The 25,460-nt window shown below is 39.2% G+C and overlaps 1 protein-coding gene across 1 annotated transcript; it reads right to left on the bottom strand.

The window, feature by feature from the left end:
* Nucleotides 1-685: 685 nt before the first annotated feature.
* Nucleotides 686-25,387, bottom strand: LOC120554553 (transmembrane protein 163-like). The gene is made up of 9 exons (XM_039793515.1): nucleotides 25,328-25,387; nucleotides 24,364-24,706; nucleotides 23,181-23,300; nucleotides 16,532-16,575; nucleotides 16,337-16,428; nucleotides 13,144-13,240; nucleotides 6,422-6,533; nucleotides 5,868-6,009; nucleotides 686-4,723 (listed from the first exon to the last, which is right to left on the bottom strand). The coding sequence occupies exons 2-9, from the start codon at nucleotides 24,551-24,553 to the stop codon at nucleotides 4,663-4,665; spliced, it is 858 nt and encodes a 285-aa protein (XP_039649449.1). The 5' UTR covers nucleotides 24,554-24,706; nucleotides 25,328-25,387; the 3' UTR covers nucleotides 686-4,662.
* Between the last annotated feature and the right edge of the window lie 73 nt (nucleotides 25,388-25,460).

Below are 25,460 nucleotides of genomic sequence, written 5' to 3'. Positions count from 1 at the left end.
TCCATCAGATTATCAACGGTTTGGTTTCAAAAGAACAAAATGGTTTCTTCACCATATTTGTCTTTGTTAACCTCAGCATATTGTAAAAAAAAAAAAATAAAATAAGAATTGCTACTTTGAGTCATACTAAGCATCATGTATCAATATTTGTGTTTTAATCAGTTATCATCCTGTGTCTGAATCACTAGAGTGGTGATGATTGTGGTTCAAGTGGCGATAGGTGAAAAACGCAATCAGGGTTTTCCCTAGCATTATAAGACTAAGGTGCAGCACCCGAGATGTTTTGGGCAGCACCTACGCTGAATGTAAAATCAATGTCAGCTTCAAAACTAACTAAATTATACTCAGAAATACTGAGATCTAATGATTGAAGTTGGACTTCTTTAGCAAGCTATGTCTTTAAGCTTTTTAAGAGTTTATATATTTATTTATTATCTGTTCTAGCATTTTCTTGACACAGATATGGTAATAATTATGGTCCAAAATGATGTCAAATTGCATTTTATTTTTACTGAAAAACATCAGATTTTCTTGAGGTATTTACCCCTAAACCCCATCATCAACGAAGGGTTAGGGAACCCAAGTCTTTAACCTACCCAATGACAAAAACAAAATAGTTTTCACAGTCCTTGACAAGTAAGAGGGATATAACTTTTATTTTAAATAAACTTTTTTTTCTGTGACAAAAGGCTCAGACTCTGGTTTAATATTTGTTTTACATCACAGCGATACAGATTCAGTATTTACATCGGCACAAGAGAGCCCCACAGTGTGAGCAGATACGCATGTCTAACAAGTCATACAATATTGAACACACATGGAGTTAAATTTGGGCCTCGTAGACATTTTAATCACAAATAGAACTCCATAAACCGATGACTCTTGTAACCTAAATACCACTTTTGTATTCAAATAAAGGTCCTTAAATGTGAATCAACACTGAAGCACTTTTGGGCACCGTACAAACTAGTCTCACAGCACAGAGTGTACGTTCAGTTTGAGTCAACTCCGAAAAATTAACACCTCCTCTCTCCTGCTCCTGAAACCTATGACAATCAAACAGCTGAAAATCCACCTGACAATTAAATTCACATTTTGCACCGAACACTGAGCAGTAAGATTAAGGTTTTGGAGTTAAGAAGGAGCACAGATGGGATGGAAAAACCATTTTAAGTTTGGTAGGTGATTTCCAGGTGTTATTCTAAATTGATGACATACTTTAGTAAATAACAACCTCCTTCTCAATGCCTGGGTGCGGTTCAGTAGCCACTGTGCTTCACTAAACTCTATTTTGTGCTTTTCCATTTCACATCAACATTTCAAGGTAAAAGCAAACACCATTAGAACAGAAAAATTGGCCACTCCGACTGGCAGCCATAGTGGGGCAAAGAGTTGAGTTGATGGTGCATTTAAGACAAGTTTAGGATCTATGAACACCAGACAAGTCAAAATCTTGTGTAAAAAGGTCTTTAGTAAATGATTAACATCAATCCACATTACTTATGTTATTACTCCACAAGTCAACATAATTCACCAGAAAAATAAAGAGTTCCCTTATAAATACCAAAACAAACAGCCGTTCCAGATAAGAGAGGACACATATTGACTGTTGACACGATATCAAGATCAATGTTGACTTGTCTGTTGTCCAAAACCATCACTGCAGTGTGTGTGTTGGAACCAGTTTCATTGATGGGGAGCCAGCAGTGGTAACAACCACCAGGCATCACGTACAAAAACAGTAAAAGGGACAAAACCAAAGCAACGTTTAACAGACATCCAATTTCAGTGTACACTTCAGAACAGTTTGGCGACACTCTGGTAGTGGATTCCTGCATCTTGTTTCCCAGTCAGTCTGAGTAGCTCTGCAGAAGACCAACGTCTCCTATCAATAACTAACCATCAGTACTGAAATAGCTGGAAAGTGGAAGCATTCACAGTATGATATTAAATTGAAATATAAACTATTTAATACTGAAACCTTTCTGCATACTGTCAGCTCATTAAGGATACTTTTGGGTCATGGTCCTTCATCAGATATCAAGACAAGAGGAAAGGAACCAAACTAGTTTTATGACACTAGCCATACTAGGTTACAAACCCAAGAACCAAATCCTAAATATGTGCTGGGACATGTGCCATGCTGGAAACAAGGAAAGACCACAAAGGCCAAGCTTCCAAACTCAAACAGATTCCAATAACTAATGTCAATCCTGGTATATATCCTCATATACTGTATATCTACAGTATATGAAGACCAGGATTGAACTATGGGGAGTACTTATGCCCTGGAACCAGACCATGGTGTCTTTCCGGTTCCTGGTCAGGCTTAAATGAAAACAACCCATTGGTTGTTAAAAAAAGAAAAGCTGCAGCCCTTTCAGCTTCCAAAGACAAATAGATATGAAATCACTGAAACCTTGTGTGATGCTCCCTCCCTAAACATTATTCATTAAATTAAGCTTAAAGCTATAGTGCACAACTAACCTATATTAATGAACGTCCTTTACATTTCAGTCATTGCAAAATGAGTTGATAAAAGCTAACTATCAGCTCCACAAAACTCTCTGGATTTCTCAATATGGCTGTTTACAAAATGGTGTCATCACGCAGAAGCTCTACTGGTGCTTTCTACGTCACTTTACCTCAGCGTTGGAGATAAAGAGGACATAAACATTACAAGATAATTACCTTGTCATCCTTAATTTGACGGGTTATTATTTTATTAGGATTCTGTAGATCTTGACATATATTGTTTGTCTAATTTTAAGGATGTTTTTATTTATTGATGTTGTAACTCTCACAGCTGTTTGAGATCTAGCTCCTGTATTGGCTCTTGCAGCCTTTTACTTTAGTATAAAGTTGTTGTTTGATATTGTAAATTTGAAGCCTGATGATGATCCATGACCAAAAAGTTGTATCTTTTATGAGTGCTGACAGTGTGCAGGAATAAACTTTTTCTTTTGTCTTATGATTTAAAAAGCTTTTCTTTGACCTAAAGTGTCTTAAGACTGGGTGCAGAGCTTTGTCTTAAGGTACCTCTTCTGGTCAGTAGATGGTGCAAGTTGTGCATGTACAAATGATATTCTTGGGTTTGTCACTTTAACTTCAAAAACAAAAAAGGTGGCAACCTTAAGCCATGATTTGTGCAGCGTGTTCAACCTGTCTGCTTGCCCCTTTTTACTCCACGTCTATCACAATCACTCCTTTCTGTTCCTTCCTTACCAGCTCTCTCTCTCCTTTTCTTTCTTTCACAGTCACTGTAATGCTGATTTCCTTCTGTCTTGCTCATCTAGTTGTTGTGTAATGTGAAATAAGGGTATATACACACAATTGATTGCCTTTCCTCTTCCTCCTTTCCTATGGACTGCAGATCTAAATTAGCCTAAGGCTAACTCGGGTACAATGCATCAAATGGCAACATTTATGTTAAAAATGTTCTCTAACAAATGAAATGAACAACTTTTTTTTTTAACTTTTAAGTTAAAAAGTTTACACATCAGTCCACATTGCTTAGTGCAAACCTTTAAGACAAATTTGGTTTAAATCAAAAATATTTCGCATAACCTTAAAGCTGCTCTAATCAAGCTTTCACAAGGAGAAGGAAAATAGCTGGAGCTCAGTAGCTGAGCTAGCTTTTGCTATTTTCCTTCTATTACATGTTCAGTGAATTGGATGCCGAGCCAGGTCATGACTCTCTAAGTGAATGGAGGCCAAAAACAGGATTTTTATCCTCCAGGACTGTAAGCGGGCACTGGCATTAGGTTGCTGAAACTGTGCCCACTCCAGGCTTCTGCTCCCGCCACAACAGTCTAGATAAATATTGCAAACAGCAACTCACATGTTACTGATCCTTTGTGTTTGTGTGTGTGTGTGTGTGTGTGTGTGTGTGTGTGTGTGTGTGTGTGTGTGTGCTTATATACCTGCTCCCAATGCCAAATGGGCCTTGTATTGACATATCCTCTCTGGTCATATAAAAGGTAAAACACCATTAATACTGCACTGCTACATCAGCTACATCAATCAGTGTGACCTGCCACACTGCAACATTTTATAGCACAGCTGAGCAAAGGCCTCTGGCAACCATGGGAAAAAATAAACTGCTGCGTTTTGACAGGGCGATGAGGTGTAACTGAGGTACTGTACATCAACTTGCTGTACAAAAATCTGTTGCTTCTAAGGAGTTATGGACTCTCTGGGTCCATATGTCTCCTGCACGCTGCAGTCCAAGCTCGTCTCAGTCTCTACTACAACTGAGTCAAAAACTTTTTTAAGTTAGTTTAACTCCCTTTCACAATTAACCCCCTTTATCTTTTTAACCCTCTTGTTTAAATATAGAGGCATGAAAGAACAGACTGCCCCATTCACTGTTAAAAGACAGATAAATATATAATATGTACACCAAATTGTAACACACTTAAAAGGCGCCAATAATTGTATCCACCCGCACTGCCATCATCAGCCTGGATACACAGTTCAAATCTTTGAATGGGAGGACTGTACAGACACTGAAGCCTCCGCCGGCACCTTTGGGAATGAATGTGATCGTCTGAGACTGTGGGAACTGTAACCCCTGTCCCTCTCCTGTCAGTCAGTCTATCAGCCCCCTTTCCATCCCTCTCAAACCCTTGTCTTCTCCCTCTTTCTTTCCTCAGTGGTCCGTCACTCAAAACGCTCGTAGTTCCTGGTTTGTCGGACCCGTGGGACCATGTCGAGCAGCAGCCTGCAGCAGAAGAAGGAAAAACGGAGTTGATGCAAACACTTTGATCCCCTAATATACAAATGTGTGCATTCCATTCCGACTTATTGAGACACTGCACACGGACAATACATTCATTGTGGGTGTTGCAGATAATCTCACTGCATCAACAGCAAAGATAAAACATTTCATCTGAAAGCCTACTTGTTTGAAGAGTAATGTTTGTACAGAATGATGATTTCTGGATAAAGGTATGCATTAGTTTGTGCATGCTTTTAGGGTTCATTTTAATTGGTTCAATGCTAAACTGCTGTTTGTGGACAGCAGTCTGGAGGTCAGTGATAGCTTGATTTAGGCGGGGCAACTGTCTATCATCTGGGCTGGTTCCTATATTTTTTTTATACAAAATGGAAAACAGAACAGGTACTAATATAGAACTTTGTGGTACACATGTGATCTTAAAATTATCAACAAATAAACAAAAATGTGCTATAATACCTTATGATCAACAAAATCAAGAGCCCTGGAGAAATCAACAAATACAGCTTTGCCATGATGTTTTGTTAATCAGTCGAAATATATATATCATTACATTACAAATTAAGCCGAATAATTGTTGAGTGGAGTTGATTGTTGAGGCAAGGTGGAGGGTGGGGGTGTGGCCTTGACCAACTGCCACTTTGCTTGTTTGAAAGCCATGATGTCTCTCTCTCATGGGTGGGCCAAATTCTCTGGGAGGGCAAAGCAGAGAAAGGGGAGGTAACCTTGCTCCTTATGACATCATAAGGAGAAGATTCCTGATTGGTCCATCTGAGCTTTCATTTTCTCAAAGGCAGAGCAGGATACCCAGGGCTCGGGTTACACCTATCGCCATTTCTAGCCACTGGGGGACCATAGGCAGGCTGGGGGAACTCATATTAATGTTAAAAAACCTCATAAAGTGAAATTTTTATGTCATGGGACCTTTAAATCATCTCCAGAACAAAACATATTTACAAATATTGTTCATATATAATGAAAAAAATGAAAACTTTATGGTCCAATATCGACCCTTGCAGGACTACACATTTAATCTTACTACATTCGGATTTACTACGAGCAAACTTTACATATCGTTGTCTGTTATCCGAATACACCACCCCTCTAATAACTTCTAGTAATCACTTACTTGACCCCATAAGCGAGGATGATAAGACCCATGAGGACACCTATTGTCCCGTCCAGGTACCACACCTGGGGTTCATGCTTGAACACTTCAGCACTGATGAGGATGGAGAACCCCATGACTCCCCCCACCAGGGAATTGAATCCTGGAAAAAGAAAACAAAAAGTCAGTTGATGGGGTTTTGTCGGCTTAGTGTTGATATTCAGCTTACGTTGTGTTTGGGCTTCTCTCGGAAACTGCTAAGAGTCCATGGACATGTGATATTGCCTGCGGTGGCCTCTTAAAGTAGACAAAGTGTCTTGTGCTATTACAGATTCTTGAAATGCCTCCAATATCTGACAGATACTCAAAATGAAGGTGACAAAATGCTGTGTGACCACAAATATCTGCTACTCCATGGAAGGAATGTAAGCATGAGAAGACACCTGAGTGTTACAGACATGTGAGCTATATTAACGTAGATGTCACACTGTGATGCTGTTACTAGGAAAAGGACAGTACTTCATGAGTAAACACAAAAACAACCTTCCTACAAATATATGTGTGTGTGCACCTACCATCGGTGACGAGGGCCCGGCTCGTGAGCACTTTGCCAAGCATAAACTTGATCACAGCCAGGGTGATGCACACCAAGCCGCTGACGATAGACACGCTGAACAGGAAGTCATCCTGACATAGACACACATAGAGAGAAAGTGGGAGTCATGGTGTGTTTTCATTTGATGATCTGCTCTGTCTCCACCGCCCGGCCACGTCACTGGTGCCCCTCAGGTGCACTACTGGTTGATCCATGTGAAACTGTGAGAAATCTTTACAGTTTCAATTAGATTTTATACTAAAAACAATGTTCTTTTCAGTAAAAATGCAACCTCCTCTATTATTCAGTATCAAGGTAACTAAACATGACTTTAGGTAGTCAGTGAATTAGTAGACTAAAAATATGACTTATTTGTATAACATTTCAAATATTTTGTAACATTATTAATGAAAGAAATGTTTCCCAGCTCTAACAGGGCTACACCTTTACTCATTGAATCCAGAGTTACAAAGTGAAACAATCATGGCATCCTCTCTTTAACCAAACATACACCCTTTCTGTCAGCTATCATCCCAGGTAATTAAGCTGCACTTTTATTGTTCAAAACAACAGAGACACTATCATGATCATCCACTACATCGCCACTGAATCACATCACCTCCCTTCCCGACCATTCACTCAAATTATACCCCAAAAATGTTTCCCTTTGCTTCCCCTAGCCCTTATTTTTTTATTATCTAGATCTCATAAAATAATGCTCTGCTTTATCCTTACATGTCCTTTTTGTTTTAAGGAATTTTAAGATGACTTTCTTTATGCGCCTGTTGTGAGACTCACCAGAAAAAGCGTCAGCTAAATGCCAAAAATGTAAATGCTCAGAACAAGGACTGATGGAGGAGAGGGATGAGAAAAGAGAAAGATGCGGAGCACTCAGCGCCTCTGCGGCAGCATTAATATTGCACTATGGCCTTGGAGCCATGTAAAGCTACTTTGGCGAGCTCACAGACATCAAAGAGGAGATGGAGAGAAAACCTCAGCATGCTGCATAGACCTGAGTCAGTGCTGTGACTCAGGTGCGAAAAATAAATAGTGAAACAATAATACATAGTGTATTATCCTCAAAATATTAAACACATTCTTCAGCATCAAAGGACAAATCATCAATTCCAACGAATACAGACATACACACACATTTTGCAAATGGGAGCTATTCATAATTTACCACCGTTTAAAATCTTAATTTTATAGAATAAATTGAAGGCTGTGTAAAATGACACGCCTGCTGTTCTTTGCGCTAACAGCAATTTAACATTACATACCAACGCAAAATGAGGACTATTAGATACATTGTGAGTATTTTACAGGTCAAAAGTACTCCACATTCTATGGTATCTGTGTACCTTTATGGGGAATCCCCCCAGTGAACTTTAAATCAACATTCAAAGTGGATGGGTTGGCACGCACACAAACACACAAGAGAGAGATTTCATGACAGACCGACCGTGCACAGAATGTGAACACAGTGCTTGACATTTACATTTGACTTCCAGAGATTCTTGTGCAGAATATGAAAACAGTGCTAACTGTTCTGATAAGTCAGGTAGGCCAACAACTGTATCATTTATGATGATGATTGGATGTGGAGAAATGAGTTTAAAATTGTAATGATAATAATGTAAAAAAGAAGTTTGTTGTATTACGGCTGGTTGTTCGAGATAATTAGAAAAGGCTGATAAAGTTGTCAAATGTGTTTTAAATGAAGTCTATTACTAAGGGCAATATATAAAGTGCTGTACATGTGTGTTTCTATAGTGGATCAATGCACCTTAAATTATTTTAGTTGATTAATTTTTTTGTATTCTTTAACGACTATAATTAGGGAGGATTGTACAATTTTAAGAACATATCCTAATTGTACAATCCTCCCAAATTACAGTCTTAGTTCACCGGACCAATAACTATATATTGTAGACTACTGTACATTCATGTAACAACAGGGAGAGGACATCCCGATGGTTTTTGACCTTATATTTTGCTGGGGAGAAATAACTGATGAATATCACTCTGTTACATTCATGTTTACAATGTGCATGAAATTTATCACTTAATTATCTTCATAGTTTCTAGATTTTTGAGTCCAATTTCTTCAGTGTCTTTCTTTGCTATGTCCATATACATACGAGGGAGCAATGCATATAATATGTAAAGAAGGAAACTTAAAAAAAACGTTAAAAATATCGTGACAGATAATAGTGGACCGACTGAATGATAGGCTAGTCTAAAAATTTACATTTACCAACTACTGCTCTTAACTGAAACCATTCAATGAGTCACTTGTCATTTGTTGTACATTTTGCATTAAAAGTGAGCAGTGGAAGTTAATATGACTTAGGTAAGAGAGAGAGGGAGAAACAGAGTAAAAGAGATATTTATGAATCATATTCTAGCGTTGTAGAAAGAAGAAGCTGCTGCTCACTCTGTATAAAGTATGAACAATGCATATTCTCCATTTTAGCATCAGTAAATCTGTTATCGACCTTGCGGTCTGTTAAGGAAAGCCGCGAACGCGCATCTATCCAAATTACTTCAGCCTGGCTCAACCTACTACTCCTCCTCAGCCTGGCTTGGCCTTGGTGAAACGCACCAAGCCAGGATGCACAGATTAGACTAGGTCAAGTCGCGCTTTATCAGTTATCCCGGATTTATAAATTCTGCTTTTGTAAAACAGCCCCCAGGTCTTTAGTTTGATGAGCATGAAGACTACAACTTTGTTTTGGTGGCTAACTGACATTAATTGGGCTCAGAGGACTATCAGAGCAGGAACAAAAAAAAAAACATCCTCCACCTCTCTCTCTCTCTCTCTCTCTCTCTCTCTCTCATACCTAAGCAGCTGCTCATTAACATTTCATAATGAGGAGGAAGAGAGGGAGGCTGTGAAAAGTAACCTTATTTCCAGCATCTGCATACTGAGGAGGGCTGGGAGGCATACACAAGCTATATATAACTCAAACTGTGATGCACCAGAAAGCAGTCTGGTAGAACCCAACTGTGTGACTGAAGATGAGCTCAGAAAAAAAAATAAAAAAATCTGTCTGCCTCCCACAGTCTGCCTTTGTTTCTGCTCTGCCACAGATGAATAGATTGGTCCATTACATCAATAAAGGATTTGAAAACTAATTGAACTTAACATTCTTAATAACAATTTCACAATAAAGCATGTCGCAATAATACCACGGAGTTAGTGTGTATTTTAATTGGAAAGGAAATTTGTAGTATGGAAGTAAGAGTATGTACACAAATAAACACAGAAACATCAGATAAATCATGCAGTGTGTCTGACCCGCTCCAATATCCCAATTCCTTGCCCATTTAATAGATAATAAATGTACCTTATTACATATCTATACTAAAGTGGTTGTTATTATTAGCATCATTATTATTATTGTTATCATGTTTCAGAGTTAAAGGAGCAGTGCGTAAGATTTAGAGGGATCTATTGGCAACAATGGAATAGAACATTCATAATAGAATAAGCCCTTCATATCTACTTATGGAGCGGGTCTTCTTCAACGGAGCCCGCCATGTTTCTACAGTAGCACGGACAAACCAAACACTGGCTCTAGAGAGGGCCTTTCATGTTTTCACATTACCTGAAGGCCACCGTAAGTTCTACTTCATGTTTGGAAAGGGTGGGTGAGGGAAGGGGACTACACACTGCTCCTTTAATAGTATTTATGCTGTTTAGAATGAATAGAACAGTTCCAATTATGCAGTTTTTTGATTATATGTATATCCAGCAGCAAAACATGCTGTAATTTGAAGTACATTGTGTTATTTTTGTGAAATGTAATTCTAAATCTGCATTGTTATTTAACAGCATTTGATCAACTATCAGATCAGATGTGTCAATTTATTTTATTCTTCACAGTGGGTCATATATTAGCAAGCTAACGTTAGTTAAGCTAGTTAGTTCAGTCAGCTATGCAACAGTTACACCCTTTTATATACAGTCTATGGTTACACCTAGCGGTTACTGAGTGTACTGTATTAATTTAGTGATACGTAAATCACCACTTAGTCAACACTTAAATTATAACTAAAGTTTGATCTTAAGCTGATCTTAGAAAAGTTAATCCGTATACTCATTCAATCTTAAATAAAACAGCTTACTTAAGGTTTTCTTCTGAGGAATGTGATAAAAGTATATTAAAATATATATTAAAAATTGGATGTAAGCTGTGTACTTTTTCTATGAGATAAGTTTAACTTGAGTCATGCTGTAGTGCGATACAGCTCAGATGTCCAGCTTTTAAGATCCTGTACTCTTTTTTTTTAGATAACTTCCACAACTAAAAGAAACAGCCTGGGAGCTGTAGATTAGATACAGCTCATTCTATAATGGCTGTAATCGCGCATTTAGGCTAAAACAGACGGCAACAATTCTTTTTCTATTTTCAAAACTACATCAGTGTGAATTAGATCATAGAGCTAAAGTATAAAGAGGCAGTGAAGGGCCTGAATAATCTCTCAACAGTAATTCAGCAAACCAAAGCATAATGTTTCCATATTTAATCATCATCATCATCATCATTACGTTCAGGTCCTCGACTGCATTTCTACAGGGATGACTATTGCCTGGCAACAGGGTAATAAAACTATTTCAGTATTCACACCTGAGATTTGTGACATTCTTCATCCAGCAGCAGCAACACTGTTACACCTCTGTCACACACACAATCATATACATACAGTACACACAGAAGAAAAAAACCTAATTGAATGTAGAGGCTGAAAATCATGTTTTTGTGAAAACCAATTAAAGCTGCTGGACAATCATTTCTCGTTTTCAGTCCAGTTTGTCTTGAGGTGAAAATCAATCCGCCTTTCTCCAAGCTGGGTTGTTTGGGAACTGAAATGATCTCATATTAAATGAAAACATTTTGCTTGGTGTGAGACAAAAATAACATTTGATCTGATTTTCAGCTTATTACTATGAGCAATGACAGTTTTTGCTTATTACATATGAGAGATTTCTGCATTTGTTTTTCTTTGAAGAAGAGCTTTGCTAAAGCAACATGTGGCCTGTTTATTCCAGCTTGTTATAGGCTGCGTTATTGTGCACTTGACACAAACAGGGAGCTGTTCCTATTAAAATCTGCACACATTTTGATGCTAAGCTTTCAGTTTCTTTCCCCAATGACTGCTGATTTATTTTCTTCTTATTTAACTGTTGCTCAGAGGGATCCATGCATATTTATGCCCTTTCAATTATCAGTCTGGTTGAACCATTGTGCACCCTTCATACAAAGTAACAACATTTGTAAAGAGGCCTATCTAAAACCTAAAAGCATTAAAGACCATTTTAAAATATAGAGTGGTCCTCTCAGACATGTGACAGGACACAATCAAGCTTTTGTGTTAGGGGATTCCCAACTTTTGAAGGGCAGTATGTTGTCAAAACTACTTACCATTTTAGAAAAATACATATACAATACAATATTTAAGCCAACTTTTCAGGGGCTTCAGGGACGTTTGTTCTGAAAAACATAGTGGGACATAAGTCTTTCTAATCCTTTTTTGTATTTGAATGTGACAATGGTTAATGCATGACAGACTTAATGTATCACTACTGCAAGCAATTTTCATAATTACAAATATTGATTAATGCTAATAGATTAAATAAAATGTGACAATTGTAGCAGACTGGACTAGAGCAAAGATGCACATTTACAAATTGTACTCTTCGTCCTGAATCTGCATGACCTCACACCAGTTAACTTAATAAGAATATGAAATATACTGTTACAGTCAAATATGAATAAAGCAATATAGCAGTTTGACAAGAAAACCTAATGCACCGCAGCCTCGAGATATAAAATTAAAATAAACCTAATCATCCAGACGTGATTTTTCCAGAGCCCAAACTCTCCATCTGTTCAGAAACAACACTGAGCTGCTTCTCTTTATTGCTTGGCCTCAGTCGGGCCTGAAACACCAACCCTTCAGTGACCAGCACCACGTGACGGCCATCTTATTAGATGTACTGCCAGTTCAAATGGAAAGACAGAATCAGCCACGTTACGTCAGCAGCTTCATGTAAATTACGGCCTGCATGTTGTTTGTCTTGGACGCTGAGAAGTACATGCAGATTTTGAGAGGATATCAACTGAGAAAGGCACAAAGTCAATAGGGCTTTTTTGGGATTCTGAGAGAAATCCTCGTCTCTGGCAGACTGGTGGTATTACAGCAGGGAGAGCAGACAAGTCCTGGCTGGACAAAGTGTTTGTGACTATCTGGCCAAGCCTTAAAAATAGCCTCAAATTCCACTAAAAGAATCTGATTATACACCAAATGTTTGGCTTAAATTCTGCACCCTGACTCCAGTGAGATGGACGAAACTGTTAAGTGACCCAGCTTGACTGTTCAGCTGACTGTAATACAGCTGTTAGTGTACTACAGAATGTTAATGTGTTTAGGGTTAAATGGATAACATAATCTGGCCCATATGGTGGATGCTTTAATCCAGAGATCTCCTCCATCTCCAGTTGGAATCAAATTCTGACCCCTGCACCACAGTCAGAGTAATTTCATGCATACTGACATTTAGTGTTAGATGACATATAGGACAACAACATGTGGTAGTAAACTCTAATCGAGTATTATCTACATTTTCATCGTCTTTTTCGTCTTTGCAGCTCTGTTTGAATCCGTCTTTTGTATTGGTAGTTGATAAATTCTTACCACTTCAGGTAGCAGCTTGGTGGCCAGGTCATGGATGGCCTTACCCATAATGCACAAGGAGGACAGGATGAAAATCACGCCCAGGATAACACAGGCTCTGCAGGGGAAAAGAGACAGAGGAAAACTGTGGTGACGAGTATATTATGAACTACACAAACGCACATTACAGTGCCAGTTCCAAGTTGGATTGTGTGAGCCAGTAGAGCTGTGGTGGCTGTCTATCAAAGTACATGTATTGCCAGCAGTGTTGCTGACAGTCAGCAGTAACCTACTGCTGTATTTTAGCACCATTCAGTGTCAACAGAGACAAAATGAGAACACCTTACGCTGAGAAAAAGATAGCTAAACCTAAAATGTTCCTGTGACCCCAAATAAATTCTGAATCACGGCGTACAGAGATGCTCTGTGAAGACTTAGTTAGAAGCAGCAGATGTCCTTTAAAAACCTTTATCCAATTAACAACGTCTCGAAGGAGACAAAAAACAACTGGAGCATATGCCCTTGTCACGCATGGCTACCGATGTGTGTTCAATTCTGAAGGCTGCTCTCGAACCACACTTTGTGTCTTGGGTTTTGACCAGATAAGGTAACCAAGGCAACACCCAACATCACTCTTGGAAGTCAACAGCAGGACACAGACACACAGACACACAGACACACACAGACACACACACACACGCACACACACACACACTTCTCAGCCAGGTACACTAACAGGCCCCCTGTTGTTTCTTGCACACAGTGGATGTAAACATGACACAGTGTCTCTGAGCTGCTGTTGGCTCCACAACAAAAACAGCAAAGAGACCAGCGAAGGTTTTCAGCAAAACACAGCTTCTGTTTCAATACATCCATCATATCACATATGGATGTCAATTAATTTTAATGTCAACACCGCCACAACAGCATCTCATTCTAACATTTGCCAGTCATGTAAATTAAGGAATTAAGGTGTTGTTGTTTAGAAGGGCTCCGTGTTTCATTTGGGAGCAAAACTCCCTAATTTGTCTTGTTTTGAAATCTCAAGCTTGTTACCTTGGCAACTGGTCTGTAACCCGGGCATCACTATTCAGCCGCATCTCCTCTATCAAACACAGACACAAAACTGAATAATTCTAATATTGAATCCCCGGTTGTCAGTAGTTTTCTCACTAGCTGTCTAACAAACCCACACAAAACAGCTGGAAGAGCAGATCAGAAACACAATGCTACAATATGTGTGTGAGTGTTAGTTCATGTATGTGGTTATATATGTGTGTACGTCTATTTAAGTACTTGTGGATCCATGTGTGTGCACTTGCAGGTAATTCTCACTTTTCTGAGTTTCAGACCATTTATGGATATATCTGTGTTTACAGTTGTATACAGTGTGTGTGTGTGTGTGTGTGTGTGTGTGTGTGTGTGTGTGTGTGATCCAGGAGGAAGTCTAAGAAAACACACGCAAATAGACAAAACAAGCAAATTAAGAAATCATCTTCATTAATTTGACAACACATACGCAGCATTTAGCAAACACACTGCAAATACACACAACACAACCACATACACACATGCACTGCAAATACAAAAACGAGGCAAAATGAAAAGCACACAAACCCTGAAAACAAATGTAACAGAAAAATGCTGCATCCAGTTTACACAGCAGAAGGCGAGGTTATCTCAGAGTGGATATTTTGTTTTCCTAATTTTTGTATGATATTTTTAAGTGTTTTTCAGTAACATATACTTATATATTACTTATACTTATATACTTACTAGTTTTAGCTAGCAAACTCTTGAGAAGTCAGTCTCTAACACCGTAGCTACGTAAACCTGTTGCTCTTTTATAATAGTGTTGTTGTGACCCTCTAGAGGTCTGGAGAACTTCCATTGTGTAAACTGGATGCAGCTGGAGCTGCTCCCCCCGCGACCCGACACCGGATAAGCGGACGAAGATGGATGGATGGATGCAGCGTTTTTTAGATGCAGTGCGTTTGCCCCTGTCAGACACCGTAGATTGGCCTAGCTTAGCATAAACTGTAAAAGGGAAAACAGTTAGCAACTACCAACATACCAACTATTTTTGGTATTAGACAGAGTTACTTGCTAACTATTTCTTGATTGTGAAATGTACCTTTCTGTTTGCACTAACTGGTATTTTATTGTTTGTAACATGTCAGTTATTTGAATCGACGGTTAAATTAATGTCTTTTTCTGTCTGTGTTACAACCTAATCTCCAGAGGACGGGATCTCATCTGTCGTCTCCACAGCAATTAGTAGTTGGTTTTTTTTTTTTGTTTGTTGTGTGTGTGTGTGTGTGTGCTGGGACTGAATGATCAGGAACAGATGATGGTTATTATTTAAATTAATTGATTGTGTATCTTCTCTGGTAATGTTAAAAGTCATCGAATAGAGCAGAACGGAAATAAAATGACTTTCAGAAAAAAACTGCCTTTCACTCGGGTTCTTTTTTTCCTCTCTTTCGATCGCCTGCTTGCTGCCAGCACCCTGACCATTCAACAGGCCCACCTGACCTTCTCACACACACACACACACACACACACACACACACACACACACACACACACACACACACACACACACACACACACACACACACACACACACACACACACACACACACACACACACACACACACACACACACACACACACACCATTCTCAGCCAGGTAAAGATAAGACATGAGGCGCCTGTCTGTGATCGGTCCCAGTGGGCCGAGGCTGACAAAGCTGAAGAGACCCTTTATCCGACACGCTCCTCTACAGCATAAAGCAGACCACCCACACACACACACACACACACACACACACACACACACACACACACACACACACACACACACACACACACACACACACACCGCCCGCGCGCTAAACGACTGCAGGATGTGCTACAAGAAGTGTCCTTAATATTTGATTTTAAGACTAAAAAAATAATATACAAAAACAAGAGGTCAAAATGCCACTATTCCTGCCTAAGCATTGATTTAAAAAAAAATTACATTAATGATATGCATATCATATACAGGAATGTTTTAGCTACCTATTTTTAACGTAACATTTTAGTGATGTTAATGCCACAAATTTATATAATAATAAACTTTTGAAGGCATTTTTAAGTGTGGACTCAAAACGGATGTTGATTGAACCATGTTTGATATATGATCTGAGTGAATGGTGATTGTACTTACATGTATTCGCGGTGTGCTGAGTGGACGGCTGCAGCGTTGCTGTACCGCCACAGTACAATGACAGAGGACAACACATCCAGCGTGGCATCAAACTGCAGAGTGAAAACATAAAACAGATGTTTTACATTTTCTTTACAACAGCATACGGTGTTGGCCATTGTAGCTTTAGTGAAGTGGAGGCTACAGTCGACTTACAGCAAATCCAAAAGCTGAAGCACTGTGGCGCATGATGGAAACAGCTGCAAAGAAAACAGAGAGAGACTGAACAACAAGTAACTGATACAATGTGCTTTCAAAACATATTATATTGATCATATAGGATTATCATATAAGTCCAAAGGTGCATTATTGTGAGGAATTGCAGTTCTAGTTATTAAGAAACGAGTAAGATGCATTTTGTTGACTGAAACGATTTGGTTATCGGCATATTATGTGCCTGTTTTGGCCAAATGATAATAAGCCATATGCAATGGCAGGCAATGAGAGGAGAAGGAAGGAGAGACAAAAGGGAGAAAGATGCAGAAAGATAGAGGGGAGGAATCCTCTCCTCTCTTCCCAGGTTTATTTTTAGCAACACTCACTGGGGGCCAGAAACTCGCCTCAGCCCTGCATGCAGAAACACAGCATTGTATGGTATCTCTTTCTCTGTGGTTCCCCTTTAGTCGCTCATTTTCTTTCTGCAAGGATAGAGAAATCATGATTCCTTCCCTCTCTGGGTTGAAGTTGCAATCATCCACTTCACCAGCCCAAAATAAAAACAGAAATGAGCGCTGCATTTACATGCTTTTGCAAAGTACGTCATATTAATGGCAAAGAAGCTCAGAAATAGAGGTTAAAGGGCAACAGTTTGTAACGTTACCATCTAGAAGCTGAATACTTAACATTGTTATCCCCCAACTTCAGTATGTAGCTCAACTTCAACTTCTGATTTTCACAAATTAAAGGTTTGGGCTCAAATTGAAACAAACAGCATTTTAACTCTCCCCGAGTCAATTTAAGCAAATTTGGACTAGCAGAAACACTTTGCAACCATGCAGAGTTACAGAAATATTTTTTTATACAGTTTTATACATTTGTTTCAATGTGCTATTTAGCTACATGTTATATGTGTAGCCAGCACAGAACAACCAATTTCACTTGACAACTAGGGCTGGGCACCGAACATCGATACTTTTATGGCACCGGAAAAAATATTTATCTTTCGGTGGCAAAAGCGTCTGAGGGCGTAAGCGCAAGCTTATCCGTCCTCTCTGCATATTAACGGAGAGCGGAGCTCTGACCGACACACACACACACACACACACACACACACACACACACACACACACACACACACACACACACACACACACACACACACACACACACACACACACACACACACACACACACACACACACACACAGATGTAGTAAACTACGTCGGCTCTGCAGTTTTGTTGAAGTCACAGTGAGTCACGGCAATACCGATAAAGTGGTTTCAAGTGTGGTTACAGTTTATTAAAACTTCACGCAGACAGCGTTTGCTGCAATATGATAATAATGGAGAAGTGAAAGCGGTCGTGGTGCTGTTGATGTTACACTTCCTCTGAGACAAGCAGGCACAACAGTAGTTTCTGTGCCCTGATGACTGACTGACTGACAGGCTGAGGTAGTAAGGCAAGAAAACTTTACTTCTACAGCACCTTTCAGCAACAAGGAAATTCAATTACATTAATTTGCACTTAAGTTAGTTCTCCATTAGTTCAATGTTGACAACAGGGCAATCACCAAGTTTATTGTTAAAGGTTTGTGTCATTATGCAGTTTGCACTAAAAAGTCTTTGTTGTTTACATTCCTCTGCATTTTAGTTAGTTCAATATTAGCCTGTACACAATGTAATTTGTTTATTTATTTATTATTTATAATATGTTCATGTTGTGGCAAAAAGGTTTCTCTTTTTTTGTTAATTTTTAAAGTTCAGATTGATACCAATCCTGAGTATCTGACTGGCGCACCCCTATCCAAAAGCACAACCAGTGTTATTAATGTTACTCTGAGTGAGCAGTGTTACCAGAATTTTTTTATTTTGATAACCGTTTTGATTCACAATTAAGGTGGAAAATAAAAGTTTTGTGTTTAATGTATTTTTGTTGATGTTGAAATGGATTTTAAAACATATAGTATTGAAAAAAGTATTGTTAAGGAACCGGCATCGAAACTGAGGTATCGAAATTGGCACCGGATCGAAAGATTTTGAATGATGCCCAGCCCTATTGACAACCATCCCTATCAACAGAATAGCATCACTTACAAGAAAGCACACTGTGCTGAACTAGAACTGGAAGACTGGGTCAAACTGCACATATCGCCCACATTAGTGCCTAACATTACCATCATCACCAAAAGTCAACAGAAAACATGTGGCACACACATTAACGATGACACAACACAATACGTTAAATTGCCCACACGAAGGTCCTTAATGTTAATTGGCAGCTTATATATCAATTTAAAGAACTGTACTCACTGGTCACAGAGGGAGCACTGTTTTTTTGTGATTATTTGCAAAAAAATAAAAATAAGTCCGGGAGGCCTTAATGACACAAGTGACAGTTACGTAATGTTATGTTAACCCCATTCTGTTTCTTTTCCCCCAATATGGCGCTTTGCCAGATGAAGTTCATCAGACAGATTATAGTCACCTATGTTTTTCTGCATCAGTCAACTTCTAACCTCACTTGTTTTAACTAAACAACAAATTGATCCATAACATCCCACAGAGCAAACACGTGTTTTTTTTTTTACTCCTGGCTAACGTGTAGTTAGCGTCAGCTGATTCATCCAAACTTTGCTAGTGCTCTGATACAGCCAAACTTCTCTCTCTGACGCACAAGGTCTGAGCAACCAATCAAAAGACTTGAAGTTACTACAATTATTTATATTTCTTTCATAGAAATGTTTGATTCAAATGTATATTTAATTAAATTTATGAAATGGGAGAACATTTTTAGGAGGGTCTCTTGGGGGTGCAAAAAAGATAGTTTAACTTCTGTTATTTAACTATCAATCATCACATAGTGTACATATAGTACATCATATAGTGTATGTATACTGTATGAAGCATATGAAATGAAAACATCGCATGGCTGATCTGTTCTTTAAAACATCCAGGGTGGAGATATTCTTCTTGTCAAAAGAAATGTCAAACCCTGTGTGCCTCGGCTCTTAGTGTGGTAACAGACATATCATACAGCAAATAAAACTTGACAGCTGTTCAAATTAAGGTAAATAGAGAGGGAGGGACACACATCAAAAATCTGCCAGCATTGAAATAACAAGGGAAATGTAGCAGGCACATTAGGGTTACTTCTTTTGTTTACATGTGAAGGGTTTGGACACACCAACTGAGCATGTATGTATAACACAAGTACATATGGCAGGGCTAATATATAATTTTACAAAGCCATCTACTATAATCATCAAGGCAGCATAATTGTACATTCAAGTAAAATACTGAATCGACAGCTTGTAGTTAAATTCTTCAGATAGCTGAAAATAAGTTTGCTTTCATGCAATTTTATGCAAGTTATTAAAAGGTCTCATTTGGAATGGAAACCCCACAGATCTGCCCGTAACATTATGAGATGGTGATCCCAATCCAGAAATGTATGCTCCTCCTCCCTCAGCCCCTCTTTCTTTCCCGTTTCTCCTCCTAGCTCCTTCATTAGGAGCAGAAAGAAGAAATTGTGTGTAAATGAAGCTGCTGCGGCTCTGCAGTCGTCAAAGCTGAGCCCAACGATGGCTAATTGGCTCTCAAGAAAGCTGGGTGGGTGTCATCGCATCAGGGTAACACACAACACACACACCTCGTCTTCCTGCCCCCCCCTTTTCCTTGTCACATCTGACAAGAGAAGCAGGCGCACAGAAGATAAAACACCATCTGAGCTCTGCCGGTTTATTGGCTGATTCTGGAGCTGCATTATGCAGATCAGTGAAAAACTTTACTGTCAAGGTTGTTTTTACAGTTGGTGGACTGATGGTGTTTGTCTTGCTGTGCTTATATAGCAATGCACACGCCTTGTTATTAAAGCAGCAGCGAGGGCTCTATTACATTTTATTCAACTAAGTTCTACTCTGCCCATTTCATTCTAGGAAGGATTGTAGAACACAACACATTTGCTGGATATGACATTGTGGGTCACAAAAACACAAACTCTGCCAACAAATCTGCTTCTATTTGATCCAAACACAACAGTTCAGACTGAAATTGGCTGCTGTGGTTGCTGCTAGAGGGAATCGATGCAGCATAGTATTGCAATATTTTCCGTGGCAATACTGTATTGATACACGGATGCCAAGTATTGATCTTTTATTATACAAATTGCATATGAGAATTTAACCTTTTGTTAGTAGAATAATAAGATCTAAATTATTTACAATGCAACTCCTTGGCTTATCTCCAAACACCCAGTGACAGTTTCACAGAAGGTTTAATGAGTAATTACGCAACTGATGCAGTGCTTGTTTGCTAATAAATGTTCATTTTCACTACTTAAACAGGAAGTTGCAGGTAGAACATAGTAAAGGAGACTTGCACAGCAATGATAAGATCATAGTGAATCTAATTGATGTTGTTATAAACTGTGTGCAATAATGAAATGAAAAACTGTATAGATGTGGTTATCAACTGCACTGATATAAAATAAACGGTTTCATCACATTAACTTCACAAATCACAAAAAGAGCATAACACTATTCTGATATGATAAAATTATATGAAATTATATTGTGTATTACACGATAAAATAGTTACAAATCCAATAAATAATATAATTAAAGCAGACTAGAAGCAACATTTCACCGCAACACAAAGCATCTGCAAATGAACTATGTGGGACTGAATTCTTCAATTAGCAATTAATAAGCTTTTTCAGAATGGGATGTATTCAACACATAGCTAAAGCAACTCTCACACTCACTCACTCACTCACTCACTCACCTCACTCACACACTCACTCACATCCTCACTCACTCACTCACTCACTCACTCACCCACCTCACTCACTCCACACACACTCACTCCACACACTCACCACACACTCACACACACACACACACTCACTCAACTCACACTCACACACACACACACACACACACACACACACACACACACACACACACACACACACACACACACACACACACACACACACACACACACACACACACACACACACACACACACACACACACACACACACACACACACACACACCCACACACACACACACCCCCACACACACACACACACACACACACACACAAAAAGAAGGAAATTGTAAGACAGGCCCGTCCATTCCTGATTCTCTACCGGCGTTTCCTTATCAGAGCAGGAAGTGGGCAAAATGTTTGAAACAACACGGACTGAACTCAGGGAGAGGCTCCAAAACAAAAGGTCTCTGTTCTTCAGCCACTTCACTTCAAGTTGCTTCACTAATTCTGACCCCAGTGGTCAACTTGTGCCAACAGATACAATTCCAATTCCTAATTTCCTCCTCAAACAAGACTCTAATTCATCATTGATTGTTTCTTTTTCTCTAGAGACCGTCAGAATCGAAACAAACAATTATGTGTGTGTAATGATGCTGGCCCGGTGTGAGAGCAAGTCAGATCCCTGTGTACTGGAATTACTGCTGCTACAGCCTCATTTCAGCCTCATTCATGTCTTCCTCTACTTATTTCTGCAGCTCAAGCAGTGCCATGTTTCATTTATGAGTAAGACAGGCACAATGTTGCAAGCGAGTGGTACCACTGCAGGACTTCAGAGATGTGATAAAAATGTCTGATGAAGAAATTGCATGAAAAGTTCAGTGAAGAAAATGGCCGGTTTGCACATGTGGCTAAATAAACATGTATTCTCAAAAACATTTCAAAACAAGATCATAAGGAGGATATGCTATGTTTCTCGCTATCATCAGTCTTCAGCATTACAGGAATGTCTCATATCTCTGCACATCTGCAAACCAATGTGGTGATAAGCTACCCAGCAGCAAAGCCTCTTTACATATGCATCTGTCAAGCACTAATCTGCATTTACTGCAGAGGAGGAAGAAGCAACAGTTGAATATAGCAGTATGTGGTGGTGACAGGTCAAGACAAGGCTTACAGAGTCTGTGATATTTCCCTCATCAAAAATCATCATCTCAAGCACCACTTTGCAGATGTAACGTCATGTTTTTAAAGATGGATTTAAATGGGCCTTCAAATCCACTTTCACAAATTGAAAAACATGTAAAAATAACCTTAATTACATTAACAAAGTGAATTACTTATTTCCCAAATTAGATTAAAAGAGGGAAACATGCAGAGAAATCGTTGTTGAAGTTTGATAGAATTCTTCGCTTTCTCTTCTCAATATCAAAATGCAGAATGAGTCATTGTATCAACGCAGAAGATGCTTACGACAAAGGTGGGCGCTCAAACTTGGCCCTGAAAAACATAAAACTTCTTACATGTTGCTTTTTTGACTGAGTGAAATTGTCATTTGATGTGGAAGTAGTGGGAGGCTAAAGGTTTTAGCAGTGTATGAAACAGGATGTTGGCATGAAGAGTGGACTTTCAAAGCAGCGTGATCACATAAGTTGCTTTTCCTTCATGTTGTCTCTGGTTTAAGTAGCCTACCGTTGTTTAACAGGCTGTTGGGTGTCACAGTAATTAACAAACATGTCCTTCAACTGAAGAACCCACAGCAGGCATCAGTATTTCTTTGGATTTCATTTGCTTAGATGTCTTTGACCAGAAATGTAAAAAGCATCTCTTCATGTGAGCCAGCAGACTCATTAAAGGGAATGAGTGTTACTCACTGAAAGCAGCGATGGCCAGGATGATTGTGATCACTATGGACACCCAAGACACCCACAGAGCTTTCTTTCGGTAGCTCTGTGCTTCATGAGGCTTCAGACGCATGCTGCTTTCCAGAAGACCTGCAGACAACAACACAGGGCACAGTGACACACTATATACAGACATGACTCAGAGAGGAAGCAGGGCAGGGAAACAGAGGGGCACTTTAACAATGACAATGCTAACATGCTGATGTTTAGTCATAAAACACAGCATTGGACGGATTAAAAGTTTGACCTGATGATGGCACTACACTACAGGAAAATGTATGGGATCATGAAAGGGACTAAAATTCATCCTTTGGGAAACGTGAATGTCTGAACCAAATTTCATGGCAATCTATTTCAAACTTGTCAAACATTTCACTCAAAATCACAAATGATAAACCCATGGTGGCACTAGAGGAAAAGTCAGGGGACCACCACATTCAGTAGGATATCCTCTCAGGACCATGAAGGCCTGTACAAAATGATGGCAATCCATCCAATAGTTGATGAGACATTTCACTCTAGACCAAACTGGTTGGCTGACTGACTGACCAACATTGCCCCTTTTTGAAATGAAACCATGTGAGAAGTTTCTTTGTAAGGGTCACAAGCCAAAAGCTCGCTGGTAGAGTAATTAATATCCACTTTTGAGTTAACTTAATACACTATCAATTGATACTGGTCCCATTTCATTGTGTTCGTTTAAACAGAAGTTATTCCAGAGAAAATCTAGTAATTCTGTCCTCTAGACCCTAAAAAAAAACTGTTAAAAATCTATTAAGTACATGTAGTTAAATGGTGTCTTTTACACCTTACTAGTTTCCACTTCTTTTCACTTTGGCTTGAAGTATGTTTAAGTTATCAAATTATTCAAATGAACATAATGTCTGATTTGGTTTTAGTCAGAGATTAAATTGTAAGTGCAGTTTGTTCTCATATGTCACAGAACCAATACAGGCGCAGGAAAAGAATTTCATACAAACACACTTTCATCTGTGCCATATTTAAGATGTAAACAATACAAGCGTAAACAGATTTCCAGCGTAGACAGCATTAAATACATCGGGCTACTCTCCATGGCATTACGCACAGTGTACACCCTGGCTACGGGGTATCCGGTGAATCCTAAACTTTCAACATATTTCACATCGCCTACCTCCGTCCTCTATGCTGTCTGTTATCTTCATCTCCTGGTCCATCTTGAAACCCTCTCCCTGGCTTTCTGTGTTGGGCTGCTGCTGATGCTGCTGGGAGCCCGTCTCCTCGCACTGCCCGTTCAACGCCGTGGGGTCTACTACAACCTGGTCCGGGACGGCGGTGGAGTCCGGCAATGTAGAGTCCGTCATCTTCTCAGCAGGTTGCGGTTCCAATGAGGCACTCCAAAAATGTCACACCTGGGCGATAAGTGCAGACTTTCAACTGGGGAGACACCCAGAGACAGTGAGGGGAGGAGGGAGACTCCTTGCAGGGCTGCAGGTCTACTAGCGCCAAATTACACACTGTAAGGTGAAACAATGCCGGAAATTAGGAGATGTGAACTTCAAAACAAACGCCTATTTGTCAACTGAAAAAAAGAATGCGAAAATGTCTATTTTGTTCAAATATACAATACATCTGAGCCTTTTGTGTGTGTGTTTTTTTGTTTCGTTTTTTTGTTGCAAATAATGGCTAGATGCTTTATCATTACGCTATTTAAGAGTCAAACATGGCTTTTATTACCTTCGGTTACCCAAAAAGCAGTAGTAATTTGGGTGATACTCAAGAAAATTAACTCAAGTGGGCTATTAAGTATGCTACAATTTGGGAACTTTCCTTGAGTATGCTACTTTATATTTGTCATACACTACATTTAAAGGATTGGGTAGCCTGATTTTTTTACTCCACTATTTATAGTCTATTACAGTTAAAATGCTGCTCAGTAAAATTCTTAATGCTGAACTTTACTTTTAATTATGTTACGTAATTTTGTTTAATTGAAAGGCTACTTTTACGTAGGCTAAGTAAGAAGCTAATTCTACTTTATAAATGTTTTCAAGTTGAAATTTGCAGTTTCCATTAAATAAACAGGCTATTTATTTTGAAGGTGGTAACCGGTACTAGGTTATGTTATGCTGACAAACCTGATGCGCTCAGTCTGGATAGCCTAGCAATAGAAAAGAAAATTCACAACTGGCTCCAATTCGCGACGTCGTGAAATAGGCACACCTGGACTCTAATTACTAAATCCCGGCGGAGTTCACGAGAGCTGTGCTC

This window comes from Perca fluviatilis, chromosome 24 (genome assembly GCF_010015445.1).
Source record: "Perca fluviatilis chromosome 24, GENO_Pfluv_1.0, whole genome shotgun sequence".
Taxonomy (NCBI): Eukaryota; Metazoa; Chordata; class Actinopteri; order Perciformes; family Percidae; genus Perca; species Perca fluviatilis.
Note: the sequence above shows the minus strand (reverse complement) of the source record. Positions and strands in the feature narration are given on the sequence as shown.

Bases quoted from the DNA above. Each gene is read 5' to 3' on its own strand.
- LOC120554553 (XM_039793515.1), bottom strand. From the start codon at position 24,553: ATGACGGACTCTACATTGCCGGACTCCACCGCCGTCCCGGACCAGGTT. The intron at 23,301-24,363 runs GTAGGCGATGTG...TGTTGTCTGCAG, and splicing joins AGACAGCATAGAGGACGGAG to GTCTTCTGGAAAGCAGCATG. The intron at 16,576-23,180 runs GTGAGTAACACT...TTTTCTTTGCAG, and splicing joins CCTGGCCATCGCTGCTTTCA to CTGTTTCCATCATGCGCCAC.